General features: G+C 36.4%; 3 protein-coding genes across 5 annotated transcripts in view; 1 reads left to right on the top strand and 2 right to left on the bottom strand.

Moving 5' to 3' along the window:
- Nucleotides 1-108: 108 nt before the first annotated feature.
- dhx32b (DEAH (Asp-Glu-Ala-His) box polypeptide 32b) lies at nucleotides 109-11,101 on the bottom strand. Of its 2 annotated transcripts, none has more exons than XM_082142697.1 (12): nucleotides 10,654-11,096; nucleotides 10,157-10,350; nucleotides 9,283-9,661; nucleotides 7,697-7,927; nucleotides 7,485-7,578; nucleotides 6,221-6,370; nucleotides 4,476-4,667; nucleotides 3,985-4,125; nucleotides 3,025-3,215; nucleotides 2,475-2,665; nucleotides 1,053-1,236; nucleotides 109-1,016 (listed from the first exon to the last, which is right to left on the bottom strand). In XM_082142697.1, the coding sequence occupies exons 1-11, from the start codon at nucleotides 10,894-10,896 to the stop codon at nucleotides 1,056-1,058; spliced, it is 2,187 nt and encodes a 728-aa protein (XP_081998823.1). In that variant the 5' UTR covers nucleotides 10,897-11,096; the 3' UTR covers nucleotides 109-1,016; nucleotides 1,053-1,055. The 2 variants fall into 2 exon arrangements, with proteins under 2 accessions (XP_081998823.1, XP_081998824.1); XM_082142698.1 differs by having other exon boundaries at nucleotides 110-1,236; nucleotides 10,654-10,924; nucleotides 11,032-11,101.
- Nucleotides 11,102-12,120: 1,019 nt separating this feature from the next.
- fank1 (fibronectin type III and ankyrin repeat domains 1) lies at nucleotides 12,121-18,127 on the top strand. Its single transcript, XM_082142707.1, is given in 12 exon segments — nucleotides 12,121-12,200; nucleotides 13,314-13,465; nucleotides 13,575-13,699; nucleotides 13,886-13,968; nucleotides 13,971-14,152; nucleotides 14,293-14,358; nucleotides 14,466-14,480; nucleotides 14,482-14,585; nucleotides 14,588-14,622; nucleotides 15,353-15,496; nucleotides 15,580-15,657; nucleotides 15,790-18,127. Coding segments are annotated over 11 exon segments (963 nt in total). The 5' UTR covers nucleotides 12,121-12,200; nucleotides 13,314-13,388; the 3' UTR covers nucleotides 15,844-18,127.
- The window catches only part of adam12b (ADAM metallopeptidase domain 12b), a 105,687-nt gene continuing 93,852 nt past the window's right edge, over nucleotides 16,088-27,922 (bottom strand). For both annotated transcript variants that reach the window (XM_082142692.1, XM_082142693.1), the window contains exons 20-23: nucleotides 26,190-26,298; nucleotides 24,385-24,645; nucleotides 19,311-19,486; nucleotides 16,088-19,230 (exon numbers count right to left, since the gene is read on the bottom strand). In XM_082142692.1, coding sequence (XP_081998818.1) covers nucleotides 19,191-19,230; nucleotides 19,311-19,486; nucleotides 24,385-24,645; nucleotides 26,190-26,298 — 586 coding nt within the window. In that variant the 3' untranslated portion in view covers nucleotides 16,088-19,190. The remainder of the gene's footprint in view (nucleotides 19,231-19,310; nucleotides 19,487-24,384; nucleotides 24,646-26,189; nucleotides 26,299-27,922) is intronic.

Here is a 27,922-nt window from a genome sequence, read left to right on the forward strand (position 1 = left end):
ATTAAAACAGTGATGCATTTAGTATTAGATCTATTCATTTATACAATGTTGTTTTTTATTATATTACACATACATTTTCAACATCAAAATGGGTGTTTCACCACAGGGACTGTCTAATTTTAGGACATTTCTACCATTTTCTACTTTGTTTTAAAAAATGATTCCCTAGATGTTTGCATGACTTCACTGCAGTGTTCAGTTTGATGTGAAATATAATTCTATATTTAAAGTTGCAGTGATATTTGTGCATATGTAACAGCTTAATAAATATGATATAAATCAAGTAGATAATTTCAGAACCTTTTGAACTTTATTTAAACTGTATGAGAGCTTTATAGAAAAGAAACAAAAAGAGATACAATATTAACACTTCCAAAAACAGTTAAACACTTTTTTTTTCTTTTTTTTTTTGTGTGAATTATCAAGGTGAAGTGGAGATTAATTTAAAAAATATTATATTAGCTAAACAAATGCCTTACAAATAAATATAAAACTGGAAAAAAAAACAAAAAAAAAAAAACAATTCCAGTCTATTACAGCTCTGCTGAACTAAATACAACCAATGGGAAACACAATCAATGCAAAAAGGAAAATAATGTTTAACTGTACTATCCTGATGCACATGGCTAAATCACGCATATTATGTAAAAATGCTAACTAGTAGCTACAGTTTATAAAATACATTTTAGACACTATAAAGTCAATGACAATTTATTCATTAACTACTGCACAGCAGTAGGTTATTTAAATTGTTATAAATTCAGCAGAGAGAAGACAACTGTACAAACTGTTATTTCCTAGAAGCATTATCCCAGGCACACTAAATGTTTTTCTGCACGCCCTTTGAATTTAAGCAACAGATTACACAATCTGTTCTTTTCTTCATCAGTATTGATTAATCAATCAAACTAATTTGGTGAGTCTATTGAGATTCCTCATTGTGCCTCATACATTCCATGGTTACTGTATAGCAGGCCAGCTGTGTAAGCATCCCGTTTTCACACTGTCAATGTCAGGGTAACGCAGTGGCAAGGTACAGTATGCCATTTCCCCAGTCACTGTATGGTACAGCGCTCATGGGGCTGCTCCGCACTGGCAGGGCTGCTGGGGGTCTGGGATTTTCTTATGCCTTTAGATGGGGCAGCTGAACCGTGATCTATAATGTGCTGCAGTACGTCTTTACTCTCACTAGGTGGCAGGTTATAGAAGAAGTACTGTGGCGCCATCTGAATGAACCTGTCACAAGCAAACAGCAAAGAAACTATAAAATTACAATGCACAGAAAGAAAAATTGCTCAAATGGTTGAAAGAAAGAGTAAATGGCTTGCTAACCAAATTAAAAAGGTTCATAAGGAAATTTGAAATGAAAAACTTTTTTTATGAAGTTATAAGAGACTGAGCTAAATTAAATTATCGTTATTAATGACTGATTATTTATAATTCAATGCATGTTTTAAATGAAAATAATTGGCAATTAAGGTTCTATAAGGGAAGATATTAAAAAACAAATAAAAAAATAAATAAAACGTGAACATTTTGAAAAGTACAAGTGCCAACTCTGCTGTTTTATGCATTTTATGTTTCTTATTCTTTTAGTTCCAATTTGTTTTTTTGTTTTTTTACTGGTTATATTACTGTATATTTCGTTTTTAAAAAATTTTTTTATACTTCATATGACATATTTATTTAAAGCTGCAATGCGCAAGTCTCTGAGTTTTTGCAGAACTATGCCCCCTCTGGCGACAAGTGAAACTGCAACCAGAGGTGTGCACGCTCATTCCGTCCCGAATCCCTCTTATTTATTTTACTGTACAGGATTACAGAGGCAATCGCAGTGATCAGAGAAGGGCTCATTCAGCCCATCAGGCAATTGTTTAAGCATGTATGGGTTAGAAAAACTGGTATTTTTAACATGAAATGTTCTGTTGTGGTCCATTAAAAAGAAAAAAAGGGCATACGGCATTAGAACAACACCAGGGTGAGTAAATAATGACTTTATTTTCATTTTAGGGTGAACTATCCCTTTTTCCTCTTTCAGTGTTGTGGTGTTTACCAACACACACTCATGGCAATTCATAACTATTAAAAGTTTTGACAATTGGTGGCTAATTCTTATGAATTCATACGATCTCATTAGTACGTTTGCGTATGGTCTGCTTACGGTTATATGTTTGGGGGTAGAGGGTTGGACCTTCTTGCTTTCTTTTTTTTTTCTAAAAATTGTCTGCTTCCGTATGATTCAAATTGAACAAGTTAATACAAAACCTTTTCTCATGAGATACATTTGCTCTATCACAAGCATTAACTACAGCAAAGTACTGGAGCTTTTGTTTCTGAGAATTAGCATAGCTAAATGAATAATAATAATAATAATGAAGTCACTTTCTAAAACAAATGCAGCTGGAGTTGTTTACATTGTGAGTAGTAATTCTGTCGTCTGGTTTTCTAGACTAAGCAGATGATCCAGTACTTACTCATGTGCTGAGATCTGAGAGATGGTTCTGATACAGTTGTTCTCTGACAGCGTGTGCTCATGGTACAGAACCCATTCTGGCAGATTCTTCTTGTTCATCTCGGTTCCGTAGCCAGACAGTGGGTGGATCTGAGCAACATGTTTATGGGTTAGCATGAAGTAATTCCCTGACCCGTCAATGTCCCTCGCCACCTGGAAAACCCAACAGAGAGATTAAACATTTGAAAATGCACTAGAAAAGCACCCAGGCAGTGTTTTAGGAGCACTAAAGATACTTAAATATGTAAATCACTGTGCCATTTGCTAATCTGCCTTAATCACAGACATTACCGTCCCAAGGCAATAATTTGAAAGAGAATTAGCGCACTGGTTCTCACTGCTGTGCATTAACACAGTGCATTTTAAAAAGAGATTAATCCTCTTTGTTGTTCAGTTTTAGAGAAACTCTGACCTTTTACCATTAGGAACGAAGCACAGCAATTAATTAGATATTTCCAAAGTGCTAAGTACAATATTATTCTGTATCATGTATTTAACCTCTATATCCATACCTGCATGAAGAAGCCAGCTAGTAATGCACGTTTGATGTTCAAGCTGTTGTTTTTAGAGCCAAAGGCGGGTAAGGACACTGGCAGCTCTATCCGTTTCAGGATTTCTGTTAGCTCAGAGCGTATCGCATCTGCTGTCTGAAGAGCAGCCAGACTAAGGAAATGGTCTTCACACCACTGTTCCACACTAGAGTCTGAAATTCAAACGTGAACGTGAAATCGACTCTTTATGTTTGTCAGTATATTCCAGTCCTGTTTAAAGGACAAGTTCGGTATTTTACACTTAAAGCCCTGTTTACAGATCGTATCTGATGAAATAGAAAGGTTAAGATTAAAATTTGGACACATGCTCCTGTCCCGAGAATTTTAGGTTTATTTCGCTTTTGTGGACCTATTTTGCCAAACGCGTCACACCCGTGATTCTTCCGTTGAGAGCTTGAATAATAGACACTCCAGCCCAGTTGGTGGCGTTAATGCACCTTTGCCAATTGCAAGCAAACCATGGGCATTTCATTGAATACACAGAAGAAGCAGAAGAAGAAGCGGCGGAGTAATACTGTAAAGGTGCTGCGGTCTCACAGCACGTCCTATTAAGTCAATGGAGTTGGACAAAAACTACGATAAAACCTGTTGGAATGCATCTTTTTCAGCGATTTTTGAGGGAACATATCAGTGAACACCCCTGACCACTCGGTGAGTTTCACGTCTTTGTAAACGAAAGTTTAATGTGTTTTTAGGACGGAATCTTCCAGTGCATATAGACAACCATTGTGGGGGTGGGGAAGCGAAATAAACCTAAAATTCTCGGGACAGCAGCATGTGTCCAAATTTTAATCTTAACCGTTCTATTTCATCAGATACGATCTGTAAACAGGGCTTTAAGTTTAAAATACCGAACTTGTCCTTTAATTCACCACATTGGCTATTATAGGCTATATACTTTTTGTGCTTTGCATCACTCACATGGCCCTTCCTTAGCATATCTGTAAGCATTAAATATGTTAATAAGGGTGAAGTGGTCTCCTTCTGCATGCTGGAACCTCTGATGACACAGCAAGGCCTTCTGTCTCGTTTCCACTGGGGGTGTAAGGAAACAGCTCGGAGCTAAATTAAAAAGAGAGAAAGAGAGAGCAATTTAAAGCTTTATAATCAATTATAAAAATATATATATAATTAAATGTTATAATAATAATAATAATATAAAATAAAATATAATATAATAAAATATTTTTTTTTAGTATTCATAATAATAATAGTGGCGGAGTAACTGTAAAAAATAAGTAGAGGTCAAATTATCCATACATTTTAATGGGGTGAAAAAGGTACAATCACTTTGGTATGACAACAGTGATCTGACATGATTTCCAAATATAACTGGATAGAGCAAAGTCATATTGGAAATGCTGACACATGGTGGTACACTTGTTGAGTGGATTGTACTGAGACAGGATTACCTGTTAGCATGGCAGCGATGGTCAGCACTTCACTCACACAGTCGAATTCGCAAGACGCAAGCAAAGTCTTAGCCATCTGTGGCTCTAGAGGAAACTCTGACATGATAATTCCAATCTCGGACAGATTCCCGTCATCATCCAAAGCAGCGAGATAGTCGAGTTCCTCTAAAGCTTGCATGAGGCCTTCTGGATCTATGATAGAGTGAATTAAAATATTTTGTATATTTCAAACTATTAATCACAGTTTTCCAAGTGTGGCATTAATCTGTTCTAGAAAAATATGCCGAATAGTTGATAGGCTGATTTAAAAAAAAAGGACCCAGTGGTGTTATTCTTAACTAAAACCATTCAAATCAATTTCGTTAATTGAAATAGCACTGAAATAAAATTAAATATTCTTTACTGTAGTTGAAGTGCTATAATTACTGAAACTCAAGCTGAAATAAAAATAAATTAAAGCTAAATAGGAATTTAAAAAAAAGACGAAAGCACATAATAAAATTACTAAAACTTGACAATGAAAAAGAAAAATGAAACCCGAAAATAGTTAATTCAAAGTATTAATAAACATATTGTATATAACACAAATTGTATATAAATAATAATAAAATAAATAAAGCAATTAACTCATAACAATAAATGAGTAATTGTTTTAAAAGTAGTAGACTGGTTAATTTGAATAAAATAAGAACAAAACAGTAAAATTATGGGTTGTCCTTTTAAAATAAAAAACTATAGACCTTTTTCACAGCAGCGCCATCTTTGATTTTTAATGGGAATGAAAGCGAGGCTGTGAGGGATAGACATGCATCTCTTCAGTGGCTTGTACTGTTGTTTAATGTGTTTTTGGATTGTTCTGCTGATGAAACATTGCAAAAATATCTTTTTAAGAAATTACAGAAGACAAAAAACCCCAGACAACATGAGCTGTGGAAAATTATAAGTGATCTAGAGCTTCATACAGCGGATGCAATTGAAAACACAGCAAGTCTATCCCTCACAGCCTTGCTTTCATACCTGTCATGGCACTGCTCTGAATAAGGTCTATAGGTAATTGTAAAAACCACCTGAGCAAGTATTATTGTGGGAATAAGTCAAAAGGTTCTCAACTGTAAGCTGCAATGCATTTTCTGAATAGAAACGCTTGTTAGTCCGACAGAGCAGACAGTAAACAGACAATAAACTCTCACTAATTTGTGGCATCATAACAAAAGCACCCCACATATTTCCTCAGTTGCATCATGAAATAAACAAGTTCATCTAGTTCATCGCTCATGTCGTAGCTCCACTAATGATGCTGCTCATCTGACTGGTGCGTGTTATGGAAGCAGGTTATCTCTGGAACAATGAACGCAATCAGAGTGCTGTCGGCTCAGCTAAAGCACGGCTCACCACCTCTTAATACCAGCAGTGAGCAGAACAGGCCCATCTGCACCCTTGCTGTGAGCCAAGAGAACCTGCCTGATCCCAGCTTTGCTTGGCTGCTGTAAACAGCGGAGGGTGAACAACTTGTTTGTGTTCAGATGGACTGCATAGATTCATGTGAGGGATTCTAGTTTAAGTGTATGAATTATTGAATGCGGTTATCTCCAATATGTGGAAAACATGCATACATTCACTGTTTGAAATTAGTATATAGGCTACAATATTTCAATAGTAGTGTAAAAAGTCCCTTAGATTTACAATGAGGGCAGGACCCGAGCCAGATCTAGAGTGGGCTTTTTCTAGAGTGAGAAGGATCTCACCTGGTCTGTCAATGAAGTCACAGTGGCTCAGGCCAGCAATTTCCATGCGCTTTAGGAAGAGCACAGTGGAAGTGATGTCAGACTCAAGAATGTGAGGGACGCTCTCAACAGGAAGTGACGTGTCCTCTTGATACAAACAGAAACACTTGCCTGCATACAGAAAACGTCTCTGTTATATGATTTAAAACATGCCAGAAACACTCTTATTTTAACTTTTTCCCAGCCATTGACAGAAATTTCCGGCTTTCCGTGTTTTCATTGTTATACGTTAGGGGGCGCTATGACATATGAAAAAATTCAGAATCTCTTGTTTAAAACACAGGCGAAGAAGAAGCAGAAACAAACAAACGTGATCGTCAACATTAAACAGAATATAAATCCAAAATGGTACAGAATGAAATGTCGACCCAGGACGAGGTATATGACTTTATATGACCAACGGCTTTGGGGGCGTTGATGGACTCGATCTACTCCATTGAACGTTGAAGTTTGGCGTTGGTAAGATTTTTTTTTAATTTTTTTTTTATAAGTCTCTTATGCTCACCAAGGCTGCAATAATTTAATCAAAAATACATTAGTATTTTTAAATAACTTTTTTCTGTTTTATTACATTTTCAAATGTAATCTATTCCTCTGATGGCAGTTCATTACTCCAGTCTTCAGTGTCACATGATCCTTCAGAAATCATAATATGCCAGGTCCATTTTAGTGCTCAAGAAACATGTCTTATCACAGTCAATGTTGATAACAGTTGTTCTGGTAACACTTTATTTTGATTAGACATTTTGTTGACTAGAAGTAACTTCGCAACTACATGTCAACTTATTCTACTAACCCATAACCCCTTATTCTGATAACCCAAATCCTATCCCTGAAAGTCTACTAATGCTCAACTAATACTCTAGTGAGAGTTATTTGACATTTAGGTGCAACGTTATGTAGTCAACAGAATATCTAAAGGGGACGATCAAAAGTAAGTGTAACAGTTGTTCTTCATATTTCTCTGGAAAAACGTGAACTTTTTTTTCATTGATTAATTGAAAGTTTAAATGAACAGCATTTAACTGATGTAGACATTTTTAATATTATAAATGTCTTTGCTGATCAATTTAATGCGTCTTTTCTTTGCTGAATAAAAATATAACTTACTTGAAAAAAATACCTACCCCAAACTTTTTGAACGCTAGTGTATGAGGAAATATTTAATTATTTTAAAATTAGTAATATCTTTATTTTATAATTTTAGAAAGCAAAAAACACTCACCAGTTGGGCCTGCAAGTTGTTTTCGGCTCTCAGCTTGGCTCTTGCTGATTGGTCGAATAACAATGGAGTTGGCTCTGATTCTAGGATTGTAAACCTGTCACAATGAAACATAACTGTTTCATGTCCACCAGTGAAAATGTATATATAAAGCAGAGCTAATAATAAGGAATAGTCCATGAAGTTCAAAATAAAATGAAACAATCACTACATACATATCTTTTTTGCACTCCAGCATCAATCACAAAGCGAATGCTCTGAACGGCCCAGAATAAGTCTTCACTGGGGCTGCAGGTGAGGAAGACTCTCCTACTCTTGCTCTCCTCAGAGAGCACTGAGAGACTGTCTCCTTGCGCAGGGCACAGAGACACGGGCACCAGCTCGCCATGAGACAATGCAAGATTGACTCCCTCTCGCCGCAAAATGGCATGGGCACATTCAATCTCCTTCAAAATGAAACAAGAAAGAAAAGTTTCTATTACCATGGAAATGGGACCTTTTTCAATTCTATGCTAGATATGTCGAAGGAAGACTGGGACGTTGCACAAAAACTAAGGATCCATTAAAATAATGATCTGCTAGTTGCCTGGGCTCACACAGGTTGAGATAAAATACACATAAAAATATACACAATATACATCAAATTTTAGTAAAGACTGAGGTTGTGTTCACACTTGTAGTTTGGTTCTTTTGGTCCAAAACAAAAAAGAAAATGATTAATTTAGTCCTGGTTAACTAAGCGTTCACACTGTCATTTTTAACACTGAACCTAAAGATACAAAAAAAAGGCTTTTATGATACATATTTTGTCACGGAACTTGTCGAACATCCAAAACAATGCTGTGTGCTGGGACAAACGTGTGCGCTATATGTGTGTGCCGTACATATGATGGTATATGATGGAGCTGACATATAAAATGTGCCTATAAAATGTGTCAAAACAGCGACAGAAATCCTTCTGTCACACACATAAACGAAGATCTGCTGCGCGGAGACGCGGTTCTGATGCCTGTACTGAACTGTGATGGGCAACATCGTGACTATGGCGCAAAAAAATGGTATACTTTGTATACTGGTGTATCTGGTGACATCACGTCCTGTTTTTGGTCCGTTTAGATGTCTTTGGTCCGTGCTGTGTGTTCGGAAATTTGGAAATGGACTGAGACCCATATTTTCAGGGGTCCGCTTGTTTGGTGCGCACCAGGGTTCGGATGGCAGCGTTCACACTTCAAATGAACCCTGCTAACAGAGCAATAGCACCAGGGGTCGTTTTCATCGAACCTAACCTGCCAAGTGTGAACACACCCTAAAACTACAACTGAATCTTTTTACACACAAGACATTATCATTAATTATCAACCAATAATTTTTTATAAATTAATAAATTCAATAAATATGATTATTTATTTTGCAGATGTGAAATGACACACCTGAAATGCAAAATAAAGTAAACATATAAAACATTATTATATTATAGATATGTTAGGTACTTATTTTTTGTTTTAATTTAAAATTTTAATAATTACATCATTTTAAATAACTTTTAAACAACTTTTAAATAATTAGACATTATTTTTATTCATAAATAAATGCAATAAATTTAATTATTTAATTTATAAATATTAATATTAATTATAATAAATAAATAAAACGACTATATTATGATAGTTTAAAGAAAAACATATATTTGTTAATTTATACAATTATTTGTAAATAATACATATTTTCAGAAAAGTCATCAAAATGTAAACAACTAGTCCAGCAGCACTGTCTCATCTATCAACGTTTAAATGTCTCTTACTTGCTCAGTTGCCAGAAATGTCACAATGTCTCCATGGTTTTGATTCTGATGTATCTCCAGCGCCAGTCTAAGAGCAGAGCAGAGGTAATCCTTCACACCTCCTCTCCCACTCCCATACACCACCTCGCACGGCTGTGGCCCTTCCAGCCGGATCTGAGGAACGCTCCCATGGTGTCGTAGCAGTTTCTCAGCGGAGTGAGTGGCGGTGAGGATGACCAGTCTGAGCTCTGGCCGTGCGAGGAGCACGTCTTTGAGCAGCCCGAGGAGCAGGTCTGTGCTGACGGTGCGTTCCTGGGCCTGATCAATGATCACCACACCACACTGCTCCAAGAGGGGGTCCGACATCATTTCCCGGAGCAGCACATCATCTGTGCAGTACCTGCAAAGATACAGATGTCATTGCAGTGCTATATAATATAAAATCCTTCTTGTATGCATCTACAAGCAAAAATAACGAGCTAAGTGAAGACAGGCAGACACGATTAGATGATAATTTACTTTGGGAATTGTCAGTTTTCTTAAGGGTCAGCATTTTCATTAAGTCAGACCCTCTCAGCTGTTCTAATCACTGTTCTGGCTCTTTGTTCGCCAGACTGACTTATGGTGGCTCTGAAAGGTCTGATGAAGCATATGGGCAGCATGGAAGTACGGCAGCTGCCGTGGAGACCCTCAGACCGAGCCCCCTCTGCCTTTTGTTAGCTTTTATATTGTTTAGAAGGACAGGCGCCCCTGAAAAGGAGATGCACGTGTGGTGGTAATGACGGGGGGAGGGGCAGATAGTGGAATTTAATGGAAGAAAATGTCCAGGACAAATGGCCAAATAATGTTGTGCAGGCTTTACATTTCTGAAGATGCCTCGGGATCATATACACACCTCAGTACAGTGTCAGGGGAGCAGCAGGTCTGAAGTGGGATGCTGTATCCGACCTCATTGCCGATGTTCACGTCCATCTCGTCGGCCACACGGAGGGCCAGTTCCACCGTGCTCTGTTGGTGAATCTGAGTGCACACTACCATGCCATTCTGATACTGCGTAGACAGGCAAAACTCTGCACACCACTGAGGGATCTAAATGAAGATTAAGACGGATAACACATGCTCAAAAATAAAACTCACAAGTAACATACCTAAACTAGTAGTGAAATCTGTTGTATCTGCCCCGTCCATTTACTTTATTTTCATTTGCTTTAAAGATGAAGCAATGTGTTCACATTAAATTCAATAACAATAACCTCAATTCAGTTAAAAATTTAGCCCTAATGTGTCCTTTAGATCAGAATATGGAATAATGAGTAAAAAAAAACATTAAAATATTTCTTTAATAGTATTTTAATGTACAAAAGAATACCCATGTTCTAAATATAAACTCACCTGAGTGCTTTGTCCTGTTTTAGCTGTGCCAGTTACTATCACAATCTGACTGTTGATCAAACTGTCCATAAACTCGCATTTCGCTCCCCACACCGGCAGACCTTTTCTTTCTCTTAATAGTTTGTAATATCTCGAAGAAAAGGGGAGCCCGTCGAACTGATTTAACTCCAGCAGATCATCCGAATCAATATCTTGAGTTTCGTTGGTTTCGGATAGTTTTTCCAAATCTGTTGATAGCTCCATCTCCGTCGCTTTCCTAACTCACCTCTCTCTTCAATTGCACAAATAAATCAAAAGGAACAAGTTGACTTTTCTGTATACGATACGATGATACGCTCTGTTACTGATGTGACATATTTATGACCTTAAATAGATTACCTCTTCCAGATGAGTTTTAGAGACCCGCGCTCAGGCGATACAGACTCTTTGTGACATCAGTTGTCCCGACTCCCGCTCAGCGCACTAGCGATGTTCGATTCGTGAATGAATCGTTCTTTTGAATCGGATCTTTTTAATGAACAAAACCGGTTCGTTTACCAGTTGCACTAAATCGGTCAGAGAGAGTGGTTCTCGAGTCAGCATGGTAATAGCATTTTAAGTGCACCAAGGATTTAAGTGAAAAGGTTGTTTGACAGTTTTAATAATAGCCTACACATGATAGGCTACATAATTTTATTTTAATAAATAATGTAATGTAGCTTACTAGGCCTATTGTTTGTTTGTTGTAAATGTATGTTTAGGTACCAAACAAGCTAAATGTGGATACATAAAAAAAATTAAAAAAATTCCAAGGGAGCCTCAAGATGAATTTTATATGTATTAATTTGAAAAGTGTGACATTTTATAACATTTTAAAACACCACAAGCATTGTTATAATGAGTAGCCTAGGTCTAGGTTTTATATAATATTAAAAATATATAGGCCTACTATAAAATATTTTAAGTCATGTATAATCATGTAATTTACCATTGACCATGTGATGACGTAAAATAATCACTGAATCTTTTTGACCCAGTTCTTTTAAAATGAATTGTTCAAAAGAACCGATTCGGTCTTACCGTCATAAGCGCACTGAATCACCGCTCGGACGCGCAGCGGCAGAGATTTTAAGCGGTCATGTGGTCATTTAATCTCATCATCACAATAGAGCCCCAGATGAAGAAAGTGACTAGAGCAGGGTAAACACATTAACAAGGTTCAGTCTTGATAGCCGTAGGCTACTTCGCTCTCATGTTTAAACAAAAACAATATGCTGAAATTGGGAAACTCGTGTTTCGTGCAATAAACAATGGTCCACAGATTGCGCGTACTGTCTGCAGTAGCCTACCAACTATGTCATATTGTCACAATGACGATGGTGCTGCTAGCATAGAAAGTTGTGAGAGTGACACACACACACACACACACACACACACACACACACACACACACACACACACACACACACACACACACACACACACACACTGACAGCAACAGAACTATCATTCTCCGTGTGGGGGATTTCTCAATACAAGGACGCTGACTGAGACAACGATGAACCCAGGTAGACATTTGATTTGTGTTTCGTGACTACTAGTTTATTGTCAGGGCATTTTATCAACATAAAAAAACATATTTCCCAAAAACTTGTTTACGTTTGTGAAATATAGCCTAATAAAGGAAAACAGAAAGAAGAGATGAAAACTGCAGGCCGGCAGCATGCGTAATGCTTGATAGAATTGTTTACAACTTTTTCAGACAAGCTTTATTCAAAGCAACAACACAAAATTATTTCAATCATTTTAATATACCATATAGTTTTTATTCCTCTCTTATATTTGATTAATATAAGAAAAAACGTATATAGCCTATATATATTTTGTAATAAATTTTAATAGCCTACATTTATTAAAATATCAATACTGTTTTTTAACTTTATGAAGAGCTGCATTTATTTACCTAGTTACTGTAGTTAGTTGGGAAATTATGCTACATTGCCAGATCTGTTAAAAAAAAAACAAAAAAAAAAACATCCTCAAGTTTTCTCCAGCAACAGTGATTAAAAAGTAATGGATAATCTTTTAACTTATCATCACTAATCCAGGAACAAGCTTTATTCAAAACAATATCACCACAAAATACCTTCAATAAATACATTTTCTTATACCACATAAAGTTCCTTTATTCCTCTCTTATATTTGATTTATGTAATACAAATGTATTTATGTATTTGGAAAATAATGCTACATCTGATAGGAAAATAAAAAGTTTTCTCCTGCAACAGTGATTAAAAAGTAATGGATAATCTTTTAACTTAATCACTAAACCAGGAACAAGCTTCTGTTAGTTATTCTTGGTGCACTGTTACATGATATTCATGACCTTTATTAAGATGAAACCAATAGGCGGCTGTTTACCCATACAGTATATGTGACTCACACCTGAATAGCAAAATCATTCCATGGATGCTGCAGTATCAAATAACTGCATATTAACCATAGATTGGTTTGGGTTTCAGCCCTTGTCAAAACACGCGTATCGTTAACAAAAAGTAATTTAACTGTGTTGGAGATTATTGCAAAGATATGCCTAAAATTCTCATCAATCCTACACTTTAATACAAACTATGTACATAATGTTGTTAAGAACTTGCCACTTATTTTCTCTGTTTCTCCAGCAAAATGTCCAGACCTCCCTCAGCCTCCTGTGATTGGGAAGGTCAGTCACCACAGTATCGAGATGAGCTGGGTGAATGAAGAGGACCCACTTGACCCACTTCTCTGTGGAGCGGATGGACCCCAAAACACACACATTCAGCTCCATATACATGTCAGTGTCCTATCTCTCTGATTGATTATTTCTTTAAATACTTAAATTATTACAACATATTTAAACTGTCTTTTCAGCAACACAGCCCTGTTTTGGTGTTTTATCACAGAGGGTACAGCACCCGGCATGTTGTAAAGGGTTTGAAGTCCAGCACCAATTACAGTTTTAGACTGATGGTCACCAGACTTTCAGGGGAGTGCAGCTTCAGCCCCGCAGTCTCTGTCTTCACCAACCGTGAGAGATTTGACCTATTTTAAATCTAGTAAATCTCATTTTCCTTGCTTTTATTGATTAGAAACAAAAAAAATCTTCAAAAACTGTTTCAAAAGTTTGGGGTCCATTTAAAAAGAAGAAGAAGAAGAAATGAATACTTTTACTCAGCAAGAACACATGGTTAATGTTCTGATGGTGTGACCACAGGAGAGCCTTTCAGTGGGAAGAACCTCCACCAGGCGTTGAACAGGGAGAATGAGCAGGAGCTGACCACAGTGCTACAGTCAGGGTGAGAACCACTGACCATCTGGAAGACCACAAAATCACTTCAAATTTAACCACTTTAAATACCAGTTCACATATTGTTCATAACCCCTCTCATGTAATTCCTCTCCCTGGAATGGTCAATGTGGATGTTCTTGACAAACTGGGTTTCACCCCTCTCATGGTAGCAGCACAGAAAGGTTTCACCAGGTAAAATTGCATCTGATGTTTCTAAAGCTAATTTAGCAGCGAGCTACTGAATCTCCTATTAGTCCCAGTTGCTATGTGGTATCATGAGAGAAAAACAATCATACATTTCTAACTGAGATCAGCATCTGTTTGGTTTGTAGCTTAGCAGACATTTTGGTGATGCACAAAGCTGATATTAACTTGAGAGATAGCACTGGAAAAAACAGGTGAGCTTGCATATGCATTTTCAGTGCAGATGCAGTTTCATGTTATAATCATTCATGTCATCTACTCAATTTTGTCTATCTATGCATGTTTATTTGAGTTTTTTCAGTCTAATGCAGGCCTGCTGGTCATCTGGATATGGTGAAGTACCTGCGTAACTGCGGGTCAACATGGCAGTCTCGAGACACGGGTGGATGCTCGCCGCTCCACTGGGCTGTGGATGGAGAACACCTGTCATTACATTTTTAATCCAAGATGGTTGTGAGGTCAGAGGTCAATTTTTCAGTCATAAAAAAACTTCAAGCATAATTGAATAAATTAAGTTATGTGAACTTGACAATTCCACATAACTTATTTTTTTCAATTACGCATGAAGTTAATAACATTAAGGAAACCGGTTTCCTCACTTTTTAAGTTAAGTCAACTGATCACTTTTTACAGTGTAGATCACTTGTAATTTTCTATAGCTCATGTTGTTGGGAGTTTTTTTTTTTGTGTGGAAAGATATTTTTGCAATGTTTCATCAGCAGAATAATCCAAAAAACTATAACAGTACAAACCACTGAAGAAATGCATGTCCATCCTTCATAGCTTTGCTTTCATTCCCATTAAAAATCAAAGATGGCGCTGCTGTGAATAAGGTCTATAGGCCACTTACACTTTTCTGTCCATATAAGTGTACTTAAGTATACTTAAGTGTAATTTTAAGCATATTTCTGAGAAGTACATAACATGTATTTCTGAGAAGTAGACTGAAACTTTTTTATTTTTAGTTTAAAAGAAGTGTACTAATAGCACACCTGGTGACTTTAAAGGTATTTCATATGACCAGTCATCGCTGATATTTTAGCCTTTTAGCTCTATAGCAATGATATTTCACTTAAATTAAACCTCTTTTGACAGATGTACCATCTGGGATGGCCTACTACTCTGTCAAATGTCGAGTTAGACCGTGTATTGTCAGTTTAACGCATCTGTGTTTTTGTCCTCTGACAGGTGGATGTGATGGATAAAGTGTCTCTCTGGACTCCTCTCATGCGTGTGTCAGCCATCAGTGGGAACGCTGCGGTGGCCTCCGTCCTCCTCCAGGCTGGAGTTGATGTAAACATCCGTGACAAGGCTGGCAAGACACCATTGATGGTATTTATCATCAAAACAGCCACTAGAATTGTCGTGGATAAGATGGATTACATTATTGCAGGCTTTTGGTTGCAATTTTTTAGGTTGCTGTGCTGAATAACCATGTTGAGCTGGTGAAACTCCTGCTTGACAGTGGGGCAGATCTCTATTTGAAGAACGAGGTAACGGTCAGATTATGATCATTATGATATTCATAATCCATAAATGATTAAACAATAGGAGTGCAATAAAACATTCTGCCGGAGGAGAACTGATAACACTCCAGATAAAATTATATTTACACCACAATGTAGTATGGAGCAGGTGCAGCGGATATGGCGAAAGCATTTGGGAGACGGGTAACCTGACAAACTATACATGAACGAATTAATGCTATTTTGTAGCTTGGAACAAAAAGACTATTTATGTTTCAGAACATCATAAACTTGCTGGATAAAATAAGCATGGAAGAGTTTAATCGACTGATATCAACAGGACAGTTCTGTTATGGAGACAAGAAATGATCTTTATCTTGATGTCATATTACATTAAAGCCTTGAGTAAAACTCAAATGTTTCTGTAGTGTAAAATAAAATGACATTGAATTCACAATAGTAATACCCTCATTTATTATTCTCGTTCAAGTCCTTGCTTGCATTACCATGAGTATCCAGTTAACATTTTTTGAAGGCTTCACGTCCCTTTTATTATCCTAATTCATAGAAATAAAAAAGCTGAGCAAAATTGAAGCAATAATCTTGATGACAGATTTTGTACAAAAAACATCAGTGAGCATTCAATACATCCACATGAGTGCATATAAAAAGGTGAAATGTACATACATTGCTGTGACTAGGTAAACAAGAACATAAACGCACACACACACAACAGGCTTGGCTTGAATGAAATACTGTGACAGCTGGGTATGTTACAGTCCCAAAGCAACAACGCTGGAATATTATGTGGAAAGTGTAATTTCCCCCTCAGGGTGAAGTACCAAGCAGAACAACAGTCCCATAAGTTTATGAATAACTGTGAGTCCAGCTGTGCATAAAGAGAGTTGTGTTATAGGCGAGAGAGAACCACTTATTGTGTAAAAATGCCATAGTTGTGACAACACACACCAGCAGTGATATTTACTACATCCTATGCACTTTACATCATCTTGATGTTGAACATTTTCATTAGAGGGTAGTGAAAGATGGCTATTTGGCTAAAGAGACTACTTTAACCATTCAAAAGTTTGGAGTTGGTAAGATTTGTTTAATGTATTTCAAAAATGTCTTTTAAGTGAAAGTGACAGCCAAGGAATTGGACCTCTGCATTTAACCCATCCAAGTTAATGCACACACATTAGGAGCAGAGTAGTGAGTAGTTAACACACACTGCAAACGTGGATACACACACCCAGAGCAGCGGGCAGCCTTTGTGTGGGGCGCCCAGGGAGCAATTAGGGGTTAGGTGCCTTGCTCATGGGCACCTCAGTCATTTCCCACCGGTTCTGGAATCGAACCAGCAACCTTTGGGTCACCAGATCAACTCCCTAACCACTAGGCCATGACTGCCCATGATTTGCAAATCTGTATTTATTTGATCAAATATACAGCAAAAATAGTTGATACTGACTTTCAGTGTCACATGATCCTTCAGAAATCATTCCAATATGCTGATTTAATGCTCAAGAAACAGTTCTTATTATTATCAATGTTGAAATCAATGAAAATGCTGCATGATGCTTTTGTAGAATATCTTTTTTTTAGGATAATTTGATGAAGAAAAAAGCATTTATTTGAGATGGAAATCTTTTTTTTTATTAACAGTATGTCTTTGCGGTCACTTTTGATCAATTTCAGGCATGTACCGAATAAAAGTATTCATTTATTTTTTAAACAAAATCATACTGATCCCAAACTTTTGAACAGCAGTGTATATTGTGTATATTGTCAGAAATTATACAAGAAATACAGTACAGAAAATTCAACATTTATAACCTCAAGTATTGTAAGATATTTCACAGAACATGTGTATACAGCACAGAAAGACACAGACATGACAGCTGCTGGATCCTGATGGCTCAGTGGGAATGCTGATCTGCGATTCCGTGATATTTTAAGGGCTGTGGTGTCTACATATTTTGCGTTATCACTTGGAGTTCTCTGAATGTTTCAAAACATATTGGAAAAGGAACATCACAACCCTTCAAGTGTTTGGACTATAAATTCTGACTGGATTTTTACATTTTCTGAAGATATGGTTGACATGGCATTGTTATGCATATTCTGCACTCTATAGATATGGCTCGGCTCCTAATCAATGTAACTCAATGGATCTTTAGCCTGCAAAAAATGGCTAAGAAAAGTAAAATCACATCTCTCCTCAAGAAGCCGCATGATTTGAGGTCCATTCATGATGTCTGTAGCACAAATAGTTGAATGCTTGGGGTTAAAGTTGTAGCAATAGTAAAGGCCCATTAACACCAAAAATAATAAAGTTACAGATAACAATAACTAGTGTCCACACCAGCAGATGATATAGTTCTGTTTATTCTAAGCATGCACTGCAGTTATGTCCCCTGACGCTTTAAATGCTTGAGCTCTTAAAGCAGGATTCATTCTGATTGGCTGTCAATGTTTTTATTGTTCATCACATAAATTTTTTTTAAAAATCACTTGCTACTTTTTTTATATTTAGAATAATTTTTAGAATCTTAATCATTATCAATATAGCTATCGTCCTCGGTGTGAACGGGCCTTAAAGGGATAGTTCAGTGCATTTGCTCAAGCACATGATTTTAAGGAAGTGTATTTAAATAAAAAAGTTAGTTTGTCAATGTCCATGAGCATGACTGCCACAGATGACTGAACAATAATGGCTCACATCACTTCCTCCTTCATGACATGCCTCATTCAAGTAATTATGAAGGTTTTTTTTGCACTTAATGGCAAAATTCCATTCCAGCGCTCTGTGTTTAGTCTTTCAGATTTCATGTTGCTTATACTTCAGTATCCCAGACATGCTGCGTCATTATAAAGCAGGTTTTTTTTTTTATCTTCACAACACCAACGTAATTCTTACCATAAAATGTGCATTCACACAATGTCGTAATTCCCGTGAATATGAGATTTCAACTTGTAAAAAGCATTCAGGTCCTCAGAGCTTTTAATTACAACTTGTAAGCTGGGAATTTCCTACTTGTACCTCCTGACTGCTGCAGTTTAGGCCTTGATAGTGTTACATACAGTAGAAATGCATAATTCCTAGTCTAAGGACGTGAACAGTTCCGTCACATGTTGTTATCTCTAAATTACGGTAATTATCACATGGCGTCAACGCAGCATTAGTTCAACTGAATGGAAAAAACAATCAAAAAAGAAAGGAAAACATAATTTGTTACCTTATTTTCAACATATAAAAACAAACAAATTGTAATAAAAAGTCACAATGTTCATACAGTAAAAAAAGTGTCAAGCACAGCACATCGTTTCCTCCTTACAATAAATATACATCTTAAATAGTTCTGCAGTACCTGAGCGGGGACAAACAAACACCTTTATTGAGGAGGCACAGCACCAAGGTGTCCGGTCAGCCCTCTTCTCTGTGAGACCCTCCATAGAGTTTCTGCAGGGTGGTCACTTGGTCCGACAGAGTTTTCATAGTGCAAAAAAAGTGTGTTCAGATGCTGGTGAAATTCACCCAGTGCTGTGGTGTCCATATGTCAGTGATCATAAAAAGGCTGTGGTAATCTGGGAAGAGGTCTAGAAAGTAACCAGACAAATGTGGTTAGTTTTCATCCATAAATGTGTGAGTTTACCAGCAATATCACAATGGGACTGACCTGTTCGGCAGTGGTATGGAAGGGGGTGGTCGTGGTACTGTTGGAATCGGGATGGCCAGAGGTCCAGTGCCTGGTATCCGCACCCCCACCGCTGACATGCTTCGACCCACCCCGTGGCCTCTGAATAAGGGGTCTGCAGGAAGAGGTTTCTGTGGGGGACTGGGCTTGTTTTGATCCTACATGTGGCAACACATAAGATTTCCTGGTTTATCACACATAGCCACCTGGTCTACAATGGTATAAATATGTTTGATATTACAAAAAGGAATCACAAAATTTAATACATACAAAATGAATTGTGGTTAATTAATTTAATATACCCAATATTCCGTTGGACAGCAGGAGTCTTCCGAGTAAAAAGGGTTGAGATCAAGTATTAAAATGAAAAAATGTGTGTAAACAATGCTAGCAGCCTACTGCCACTAGATGGAGCTGTGATTACACGCCTCGTCCTGGAAAACCAGGTTGGCAAAAATGCAGAATAACAAAACAAAATATGCAGCACTCCCATTGCCAACACCCAGTTCACCAAACGTTAAGTCAAGAGGTCATCATGTGTTACCAATTTACTCAGAGGATGAGGTCAGGCGTACAGCTGTTAGCTATTCACAGCTGTTCAGCCTTGTTTTGTGGAAAACAAAGGAGAAATAGATTCATTATAAAAGCTGTCATCCATTTCAAATACATTTTTGTCTTTATTTCTCCTCATTTACGGTTCTACCAATTGTATGGAAGTGATTTGTTTCTGCAAACGATCATCCTTGTGAAAACAATGTAATTATGGCAATACAAGACCTTTTAATCATGAGCGCACGACGGTGTGTCGAGCCATGAGGCCAATTTGTGAGAACTCCGTAAGAGGTGAATGTGTTTCATGGCTCCCCGAGTAAATGTGAACTCATTCAAGAAGAAAAGGGCACTCAAGAGCACAAACCCCCCCCAGTGATTTCATATGTAAAGGGGTTTAATGTGAATGCTTTCAATGAGGTCAGCAAGCAAGCTTTAATGTATCAGGCATTTGTAATGTGTGGCTCAGTTACAACATGTGAACTCTGAAAGGCTTTTTTGATGAAACCACTGATGGAGAGCAAAAAAAAAAAAAAAAAAAAAAAAAAAAAAAAAAGATTCTTCATTAATTATGCATTTAAGTTATAAAGGGAATTAAAGGTGAATACGTATTCCATTCAATAGTTAAGACAGAAACTGTGGCACAATCTATATGTAGGATCTTTAGCAAAAATGTTTTTACAGTAATGAACTGCAGTGGAAGTCAACGGGGCAAGGTAGAAATCTAAAGATATTTTTTTCTGTACAAAAATGCGTAGCTGTAAATTTGATATCGTATTTTTAAAAGCGGGGTCTTGTCCTGCATTTATTGATTTAATTCCTATGTGTGGAGATCCATGTCAACAGTATTTGGCTAGTTATGTCACGTCCCTTTTTGGTATCCCTGCACGTACCATGTGACATTTAGCAGGTTTATTGCTTTATATAGTCATGGCACGCTGTTATATTGGAGATAACTGCACAGACATGGTTAGTAAATTACTTTATCAAAGCTAGTCATATACTAACATGTATAGTTTTATTTATACAGACAAAACAGCACATATTTTACCATCTATTTGAGTATGATGTCTTGCCCGATATTGTAAGTGCCCTATATTACATATATATATATAATAATATATGTAATTTATATATATAAAGTTTGCTTTTACAAACTGTCAGCACATTCAGTGCTTATGTGAAATATCTCTGTTTTTTAAAAATTATTATTATTATTAAAATGCAGCAGATAGAATTGAAGTATGACCATATTATCCCAGTTCTGTAAACACTGCATTGGCTCCCTAATAGTTCCTATTAAACATTGCATGCATTTTAAAATATTGCTAATTACTTGCAAAGCACCAAATGGTTTAGCTCCCCAGTACTTGAGCGAGCTCTTAACACATTATAATCCTTCTGTCTAGTTGATAATACCTCAATTGTAGGCGGTAGATCCTTTTCCTATTTAGCACCCAAAATCTGGAACAGTCTTCCTAGCCTTGTTCGGGAAGCAGACACACTCTGTCAGTTTAAATCTAGACTAAAAACACATCACTTTAACCTGGCACACAACGCAGCCCTCAATGTCAGCAGAGACCGTGTCTACTAGACAATCCCCTGTGAAGGCCTTGTCGACATGACAGCCATCGGCACAGATCCTCAGCAAAGACCACAATAACCAGACAGGTCCTCCTCACAGACCCTATGACCAGCTCCGGCTCCATACCGGCGTGACGAATCAATCTTCAAGCAAAAGGAACTGGATGAATTTTTTAATGCTACCGATCCCGATCTGAATTCTGACTTGTGATGCAGCCTATATAGTATATTGAGAACTATTTCCTTAGGCACCATGTTTACATGATTGTATATATAAATTTTCTATGATTTGTACCTTAATATTATTTTTCCTTAAGCCCTTTTTAAAGTGAAGTAACAAATAAAAGTGAATCCATGGGGTAGGTATACTACATTCCAAGTACAATGAGTTATCATAAAAATACCCATCTTATTTAGAAAAAGATAAATGTCTCCTTGAGGTGAGACTTTCTAGCTTGCTGGATCTAGCCACAGTTTAGTCACCGCAGTGCAGAGAAGTGAGCTGAGATTCAAAGCAACAGATGTTCTTCTTCATGCTGTCTGATAGCATATCCTGCCAGTGTCCCTGAGCAGCACTTATCATCTAAACCACATACCTTCACACACGGATGTCTCTCATCCCATCTCACAGGAAAGCTCTCATGCACCCGTCCAATCTCATTCTCTCCGTATCACTTTCACTCCTCCGCCCGCTCTGTCTACCCCACTCTTATATTTTTTGTCTTCATTTTATCTTCAAATGGAAACCTCATATAATTTATGTGGTTTGTAGAGCGATGGAAAGCGTAACGTCCTCGCTAATGTCTTCTTATCTCCATCCACTTGGTCTCTGCATCTGTCTGTCGCTTTACAGCCAAAGAAACAGATCCTATAGAACTTATATCAGCTGCAGCCGAATGAAATACGCTAGATGCGAGCAGTGGAATGGAAAAGATGGGTTTTCTTAAAAGTGAAACTTATTTTAACTTTGAGCTCTGTGTTTTTAGATAGCTTGGTCATGTGCAAGATGCTGCAAATGACACGAGTGCGAGTGCAACGGTCAAAGGCATCCATCTAGCAAAAGTTTACATAAAACAATCAATTGGAAAGTAGCACAGTAAAATGCAAAAAAGAGTGTGAATGGCCCCTTATGGTAAAACCTCCTTATCCACACACCTTTTTGCAATTATTTTCGTGATTACCCGCTGACAATGCTAATGCCAATTCATAAAAATCTAGGGCTGGACACTGACAAAAATGTCATGATTCGATTCGAATTTGATTCACAAGCTTGTTCAATTTAATTAGATTCAATATCAAATCATTTGGACAGTGGTGGACAGTAAAAGTATTTTTGAGGTTTATTTTTTAAGTATCTGTTCTTTATTGGAGTATTTTTTATTTTGGGAAACTTTAACTTTTTCTTCACTACATTCCAAAGCATAATATAGTACTTTTTACTTCACTATATTTCATAAACATCTCGTTATTTTGAGCTGAATAAATCATCACCCGCTCTGAAACACAATAGCTCAGTCCGATTCGTGAACGAGCTGATTCTTATCAGTAAACCGGATAAATCCAATCACAAATCTCACTGAAAAACTCATTCGTGAAATGGGCCGATCCGATTGTATCTGTTCTCAAGTCAACAACTCTCTGATTCAAATGATCCGGTCAGAGCGAGTCTCCAGTTAACAATTCACAAGTCTGAATCAAAATGATCCGAGAATGGGAGATCCTCGGAGATCCTCTAATGCGGAATTTTTGAATTTATTATTGTAAATGTAAGTCATATTTAGGTCACGACTATCAATTGTTTGTTTGCTGAATCTGCTGTATGAAATGCTTGAATGTGGACATGTCCTCATTTGGGTTTTCTAGTTTTTCTAGATTTCTAGTTTTAGGTAAAAACTAAACACAAGGTTAAAATAACGCAAATGAATGTGAATCTTCCCCGCTGCTGTAGCAGTTTCTAATGATGTAAAACTAGTATGTTTGCATAGTGTTCTTAAAATGTTAACAAACTTTGCCCTATGTGATGTCTGTTTTTATAGTGTATGTTTGTATTTGTCAACAAACATTTACACACATTTGGTTTTTCCTCATTTCTATATACTATTATATGGTATATTTCTATGGTATTATATATATATATATATATATATATATATATATATATATATGTTATTTTCACTTGTTTGCACACTTAAATATCAGTAGTAGTCATCAGTGTATGACAAGTTTTGGTAATAATATATATATATATATATATATATATATATATATATTTTTTTTTTTTAAGTCTGCATAATCTTCCTTATCGACTTGCTCTGACTTCTTGACAATTCATAATAATTCATAACGATGTCAGACTGAGCTGTAACCTATTTAAACTCTATCTGTGAGTCTAATACATTATACCCCCTCCCCCCACCCCCTCCCCCCACCCACACCCACACCCACATTTTGAGAATTAGGATGGGGTTTATAAAATTGCTAAATAAATAATCATTCATCACTCAGTACTTTTTTCTTTGGTAACACTTTATTTTAAAGTGACATTAATTACATTGTATTTACTCAAAAAAGTACTGAGTAATATTAATTAACTACATGTACTTACTATAGAGTTACGGTTAGGGTTTGCTTTAGGGTTAGTTACTTGTAATTATGCATAATTTGCTGTTATTACTTATTATTATTATTTTAGTAAGTACATGTAGCAACGTGTAACTACGTCACCTTAAAATAAAGTGTTACCTTTACTTTTAATACTTAAGTACATTCAAAATCAAGTACTTTTTAGTTTTTGTCTATTTTTATCTATTTTATACAAAACAGTATAGAGTTTTAATATCCCCATTAATATTTCAAAACCAGACTAGCATTCACACTGATACCTGTTAGTACATGGTGACAGTCTGTGTCTGACAGCACTTGCCTGGTTGTTTGTGTAGGGAAGCTGGCGTGGGAGTGTGTGGAAGCCTGCCGCTCTGCCCGGCGAGTGTGTGTGTGAGACCAGAGTCCTATGAGGCGGGATAGAGGGCAAAGGCTGCAGACCTGAGCCCGTGCTGATGCCCAGTGTGATGGGCATGGGGTGGCTGATGTGGATGGGCTGGCAGCGGGTGGGACATTGAGGCAGCCGACGCAAACTGTGGAAGTTATGTGGAGGGAGGAGAGGCTCCGAACAGGGATGGGATGTCTGCGGAAAGACAGTCAGCTCTTGAAAAAGGAGACACAAGAATTCAATATGAGCTCTGCAGCTCGCTACTGCTAACCTTTAAGACCTTTCGAGGAATCAATCTATACCTCTTTCAGCATACAATCCCATACTGTTCCAGGTGCTTTTTCACAAAGGTACTCATACATATCTGCTGTTTGGTATGGCACACTGCGCACAGACTAAAAATACCCAGATGAAGCAATCAATGCTTTAACATTCAAACACACTTAAATGGCTACTCTCCAATCATACAAAGACTTCCAGCAACAACAACTTCAATCATTATATTGTTATGCTACTGGACTTCATTTATATTCTTTAAGGGTCAATACTGAATAATAAATCAATTATGCACATAAGTCTCACGCTGTGTACACAGAAAGCCAGGGATTAATTGGCTTGGACAGCCATAGTAATTCTGCAAGTGAACTGACCTCATCTGCTCCTCGCTGGGCAGAGAAGACACTGAGGTATTGAATTATGGAATTTGAGATTTAAAAAAATCTTGTTATTGCTTGTTAATAGGGGTGTAAATAATAATTCAGATGACAATTCTTTACAAAATAACACTGGTAACACTTTACAATAAGGTTCTATTTGTCAAAACTACGTATACACAAACTACTAATCTAAATACTTCATAATAATCTATTAGTCTTAGTTGACGTTTCAATATTTTAACATTTACTAATAGAGGGGTGCAGGTACAGTATGACGTCAGAACCATGAAGGATAATTCTCCGCTGGTTCCTTCGAGATGTTCCTATGTTTTTTATTTATTTATTTGTAAAATAAAGCCTGTTGTAAACATAACTTGACTATTCTTTGACGTTTTATTCTAAAATGTAAATTACACACACCCATTCGAAAACTTAAATTTTGAAGCAGTTATGCTTACATTTAGAAAACTTACTTTTTTAATAAGTTACTAGATAAGACAGCTTGGGATGTGAGTGTGTGCAGTGTACGTTATAGAACAAGTGTCGTCGAAGTGTCGTCAAGTTATGATTTTCACAGGCTTTCTTTTACACATAAACTGAAAAAGCACATTATAAAACCCCATGGGAAAATCTCGAAGGAACCAGCGGCGAATTATACGTCCGGGTCCTGACATCATACCTGCACCACTCATACATTATTAAAATCAAAAGTTGTATCTGTTAATACTATTTAATGGACCTGAGCTAACGTGAACTAACAATGAACAGTTTTATTTTTATTAATAATTGTTAAAAAAGATGGATGAAAACTGTATTGTTCATTAAATAATGGAACCTTACTGTAAAGTGTTACCTTAAATCTGGTATTTTGTCAAACAATAACAATTTACAATGAATCTTCTCAAAAAACAATAACAACAACACAATTTTACTACCAAAAAATAGGTAAAGGATTTTGGATAAGAAATATAAAAAATAGACTAGAATTTTTTTTCTATTTATAATAATATATATAAATAAGATATTTATTATTTAAAATATAAATATTTTGGACCATTTTGATGAGTAGAGCACCACACTTACCTTGTCACATCGGGAGTGTAAAGGTAAAGAGGGGGTCTTGTGCTGAGGTGAGACCCTGAAGATGGACTGTGTCTGTGGGGGGCTGGGTGCTCGCTTTCGCCCAACTGATCTGTAGAATTAAGAAAGGGTTTTTGAAAAGTTTTATTTTACTTTACAATTATTAGGGGTGGAAAAATTAAATACTACAGTAGGGATGTCCACTTTTTATCTGTGGCATAATATTAATTGCCACAAAAAATATGACTTGCTCCTTACTTTTAAAAAGGAAAAATCACATTTATAGTAAAGCACTTACAATGTAAGCAGACACGTAAATATAAAAATAGACACTGTTTTAAAAAGATAGCATGATGGTGTGACAGAATCACATACTGGCCTACATTACTGTTCAAATGTTTTGGGTCAGTAAGATTTAAAAAAAAATATATATATATTATATATATTAATAGTTTTATTTAGCAAAGATTCATTAAATTGATCAAAAGTGACAGTAAATATCTTTGTATTGTTAACAAAGATTTCTATTTCAAATAATATCCCAAAGTAAAACGCCACCGTGAACAGGTAAGAAAGCTGTTGCATAGTGCTAAATTTTTACCATACTAGTACCATAAAATACGATACAATTTTTCAGTGATAAACCTACCTTACAATAACTGTTCTGTTAATAACCCTCTGCCAATCCGACTGTCCGTAAGCGGTGAAAAAAAAAATGCGGAAGTATAATTTGTAGTTTTCACTAAAGCCCTTGAGCTGTCAAAAGTGCGCCGGATGATGCAAAGCGCTTTGGCTGACAAATAAATGTGAATTTATTATTTATGTGAATTTATATATTATTATTATTATTAAGTAACATGAATAACATTGTTTTTTGTTGTTGTTTTTTTACATATACTACCGATATTGTAACAATACAAAGTTACACTTTAAGCAGCAATGTTGAGTTTTTTCAACATTGATGATAATAAGAAATGTTTCTTTAGCACCAAATCAGCATATTAGATTGATTTTTGAAGGATCATGTGACACTGAAGACTGTGTATGAAGGTCTAATGATGCTGAAGATTCTGCTTAATAAATTACATTTTTAAAATATCTTAAAAATAGATTCCACTTATTTTAAACTGTAATAGTATTTCACAATAGTACTTTGCCTGTTTTACTGTATTTTTTATCAAATAAGTGTAGCCTTGGTCAGCATAGGAGACTTCTTTCAAAAATGTTAACAAATCTAACCCAAACCGTTGAACGGTAATGTGTATCAATCACTTACTGACCTAACCCAACCTATTTAAACATCAATGTCATGATAAGATAAAGCCAATAACCTCTTTAAGTGTCACACAATACACTCAATGATACTAGAAAGGGACTTGACGAGTAAAAGCACTTTTTACATGAAGTAAACTCCACCCAGAGGAATTACAGTAGTTCATCCACAAAGAAAACTATTCCCACTTCGAAAAAGATGATTTGGACAACTGTAAAGCTTAAATTATAAACAGGGTTTTACTGAATAATTCAAGTGCTTTAACAAAATTACAATCTTCACATTTAGACTGTTAAACCCAATGGAACGTTGGCCCAGTTTACCTCCATTGTAAGTGTGTTACTGTGATCATAATTTTTTTTTAAGGAATGTCAAAATTATTTTCTGTTCCAAATGATATTGTGCCCCAAATATGAACTTATACTCGATATGAACTTATACTGAACTTGAAACTTAATTCCTT

This window comes from Leuciscus leuciscus, assembly GCF_965113295.1.
Source record: "Leuciscus leuciscus genome assembly, chromosome: 17".
In the NCBI taxonomy this organism is placed as follows: domain Eukaryota; kingdom Metazoa; phylum Chordata; class Actinopteri; order Cypriniformes; family Leuciscidae; genus Leuciscus; species Leuciscus leuciscus.

Bases quoted from the DNA above. Each gene is read 5' to 3' on its own strand.
- dhx32b (XM_082142697.1), bottom strand. From the start codon at position 10,896: ATGGAGCTATCAACAGATTTGGAAAAACTATCCGAAACCAACGAAACT. The intron at 10,351-10,653 runs GTGAGTTTATAT...ATCTTCATTTAG, and splicing joins AAACAGGACAAAGCACTCAG to ATCCCTCAGTGGTGTGCAGA. The intron at 4,126-4,475 runs GTAATCCTGTCT...TTTTTAATTTAG, and splicing joins CATCGCTGCCATGCTAACAG to CTCCGAGCTGTTTCCTTACA.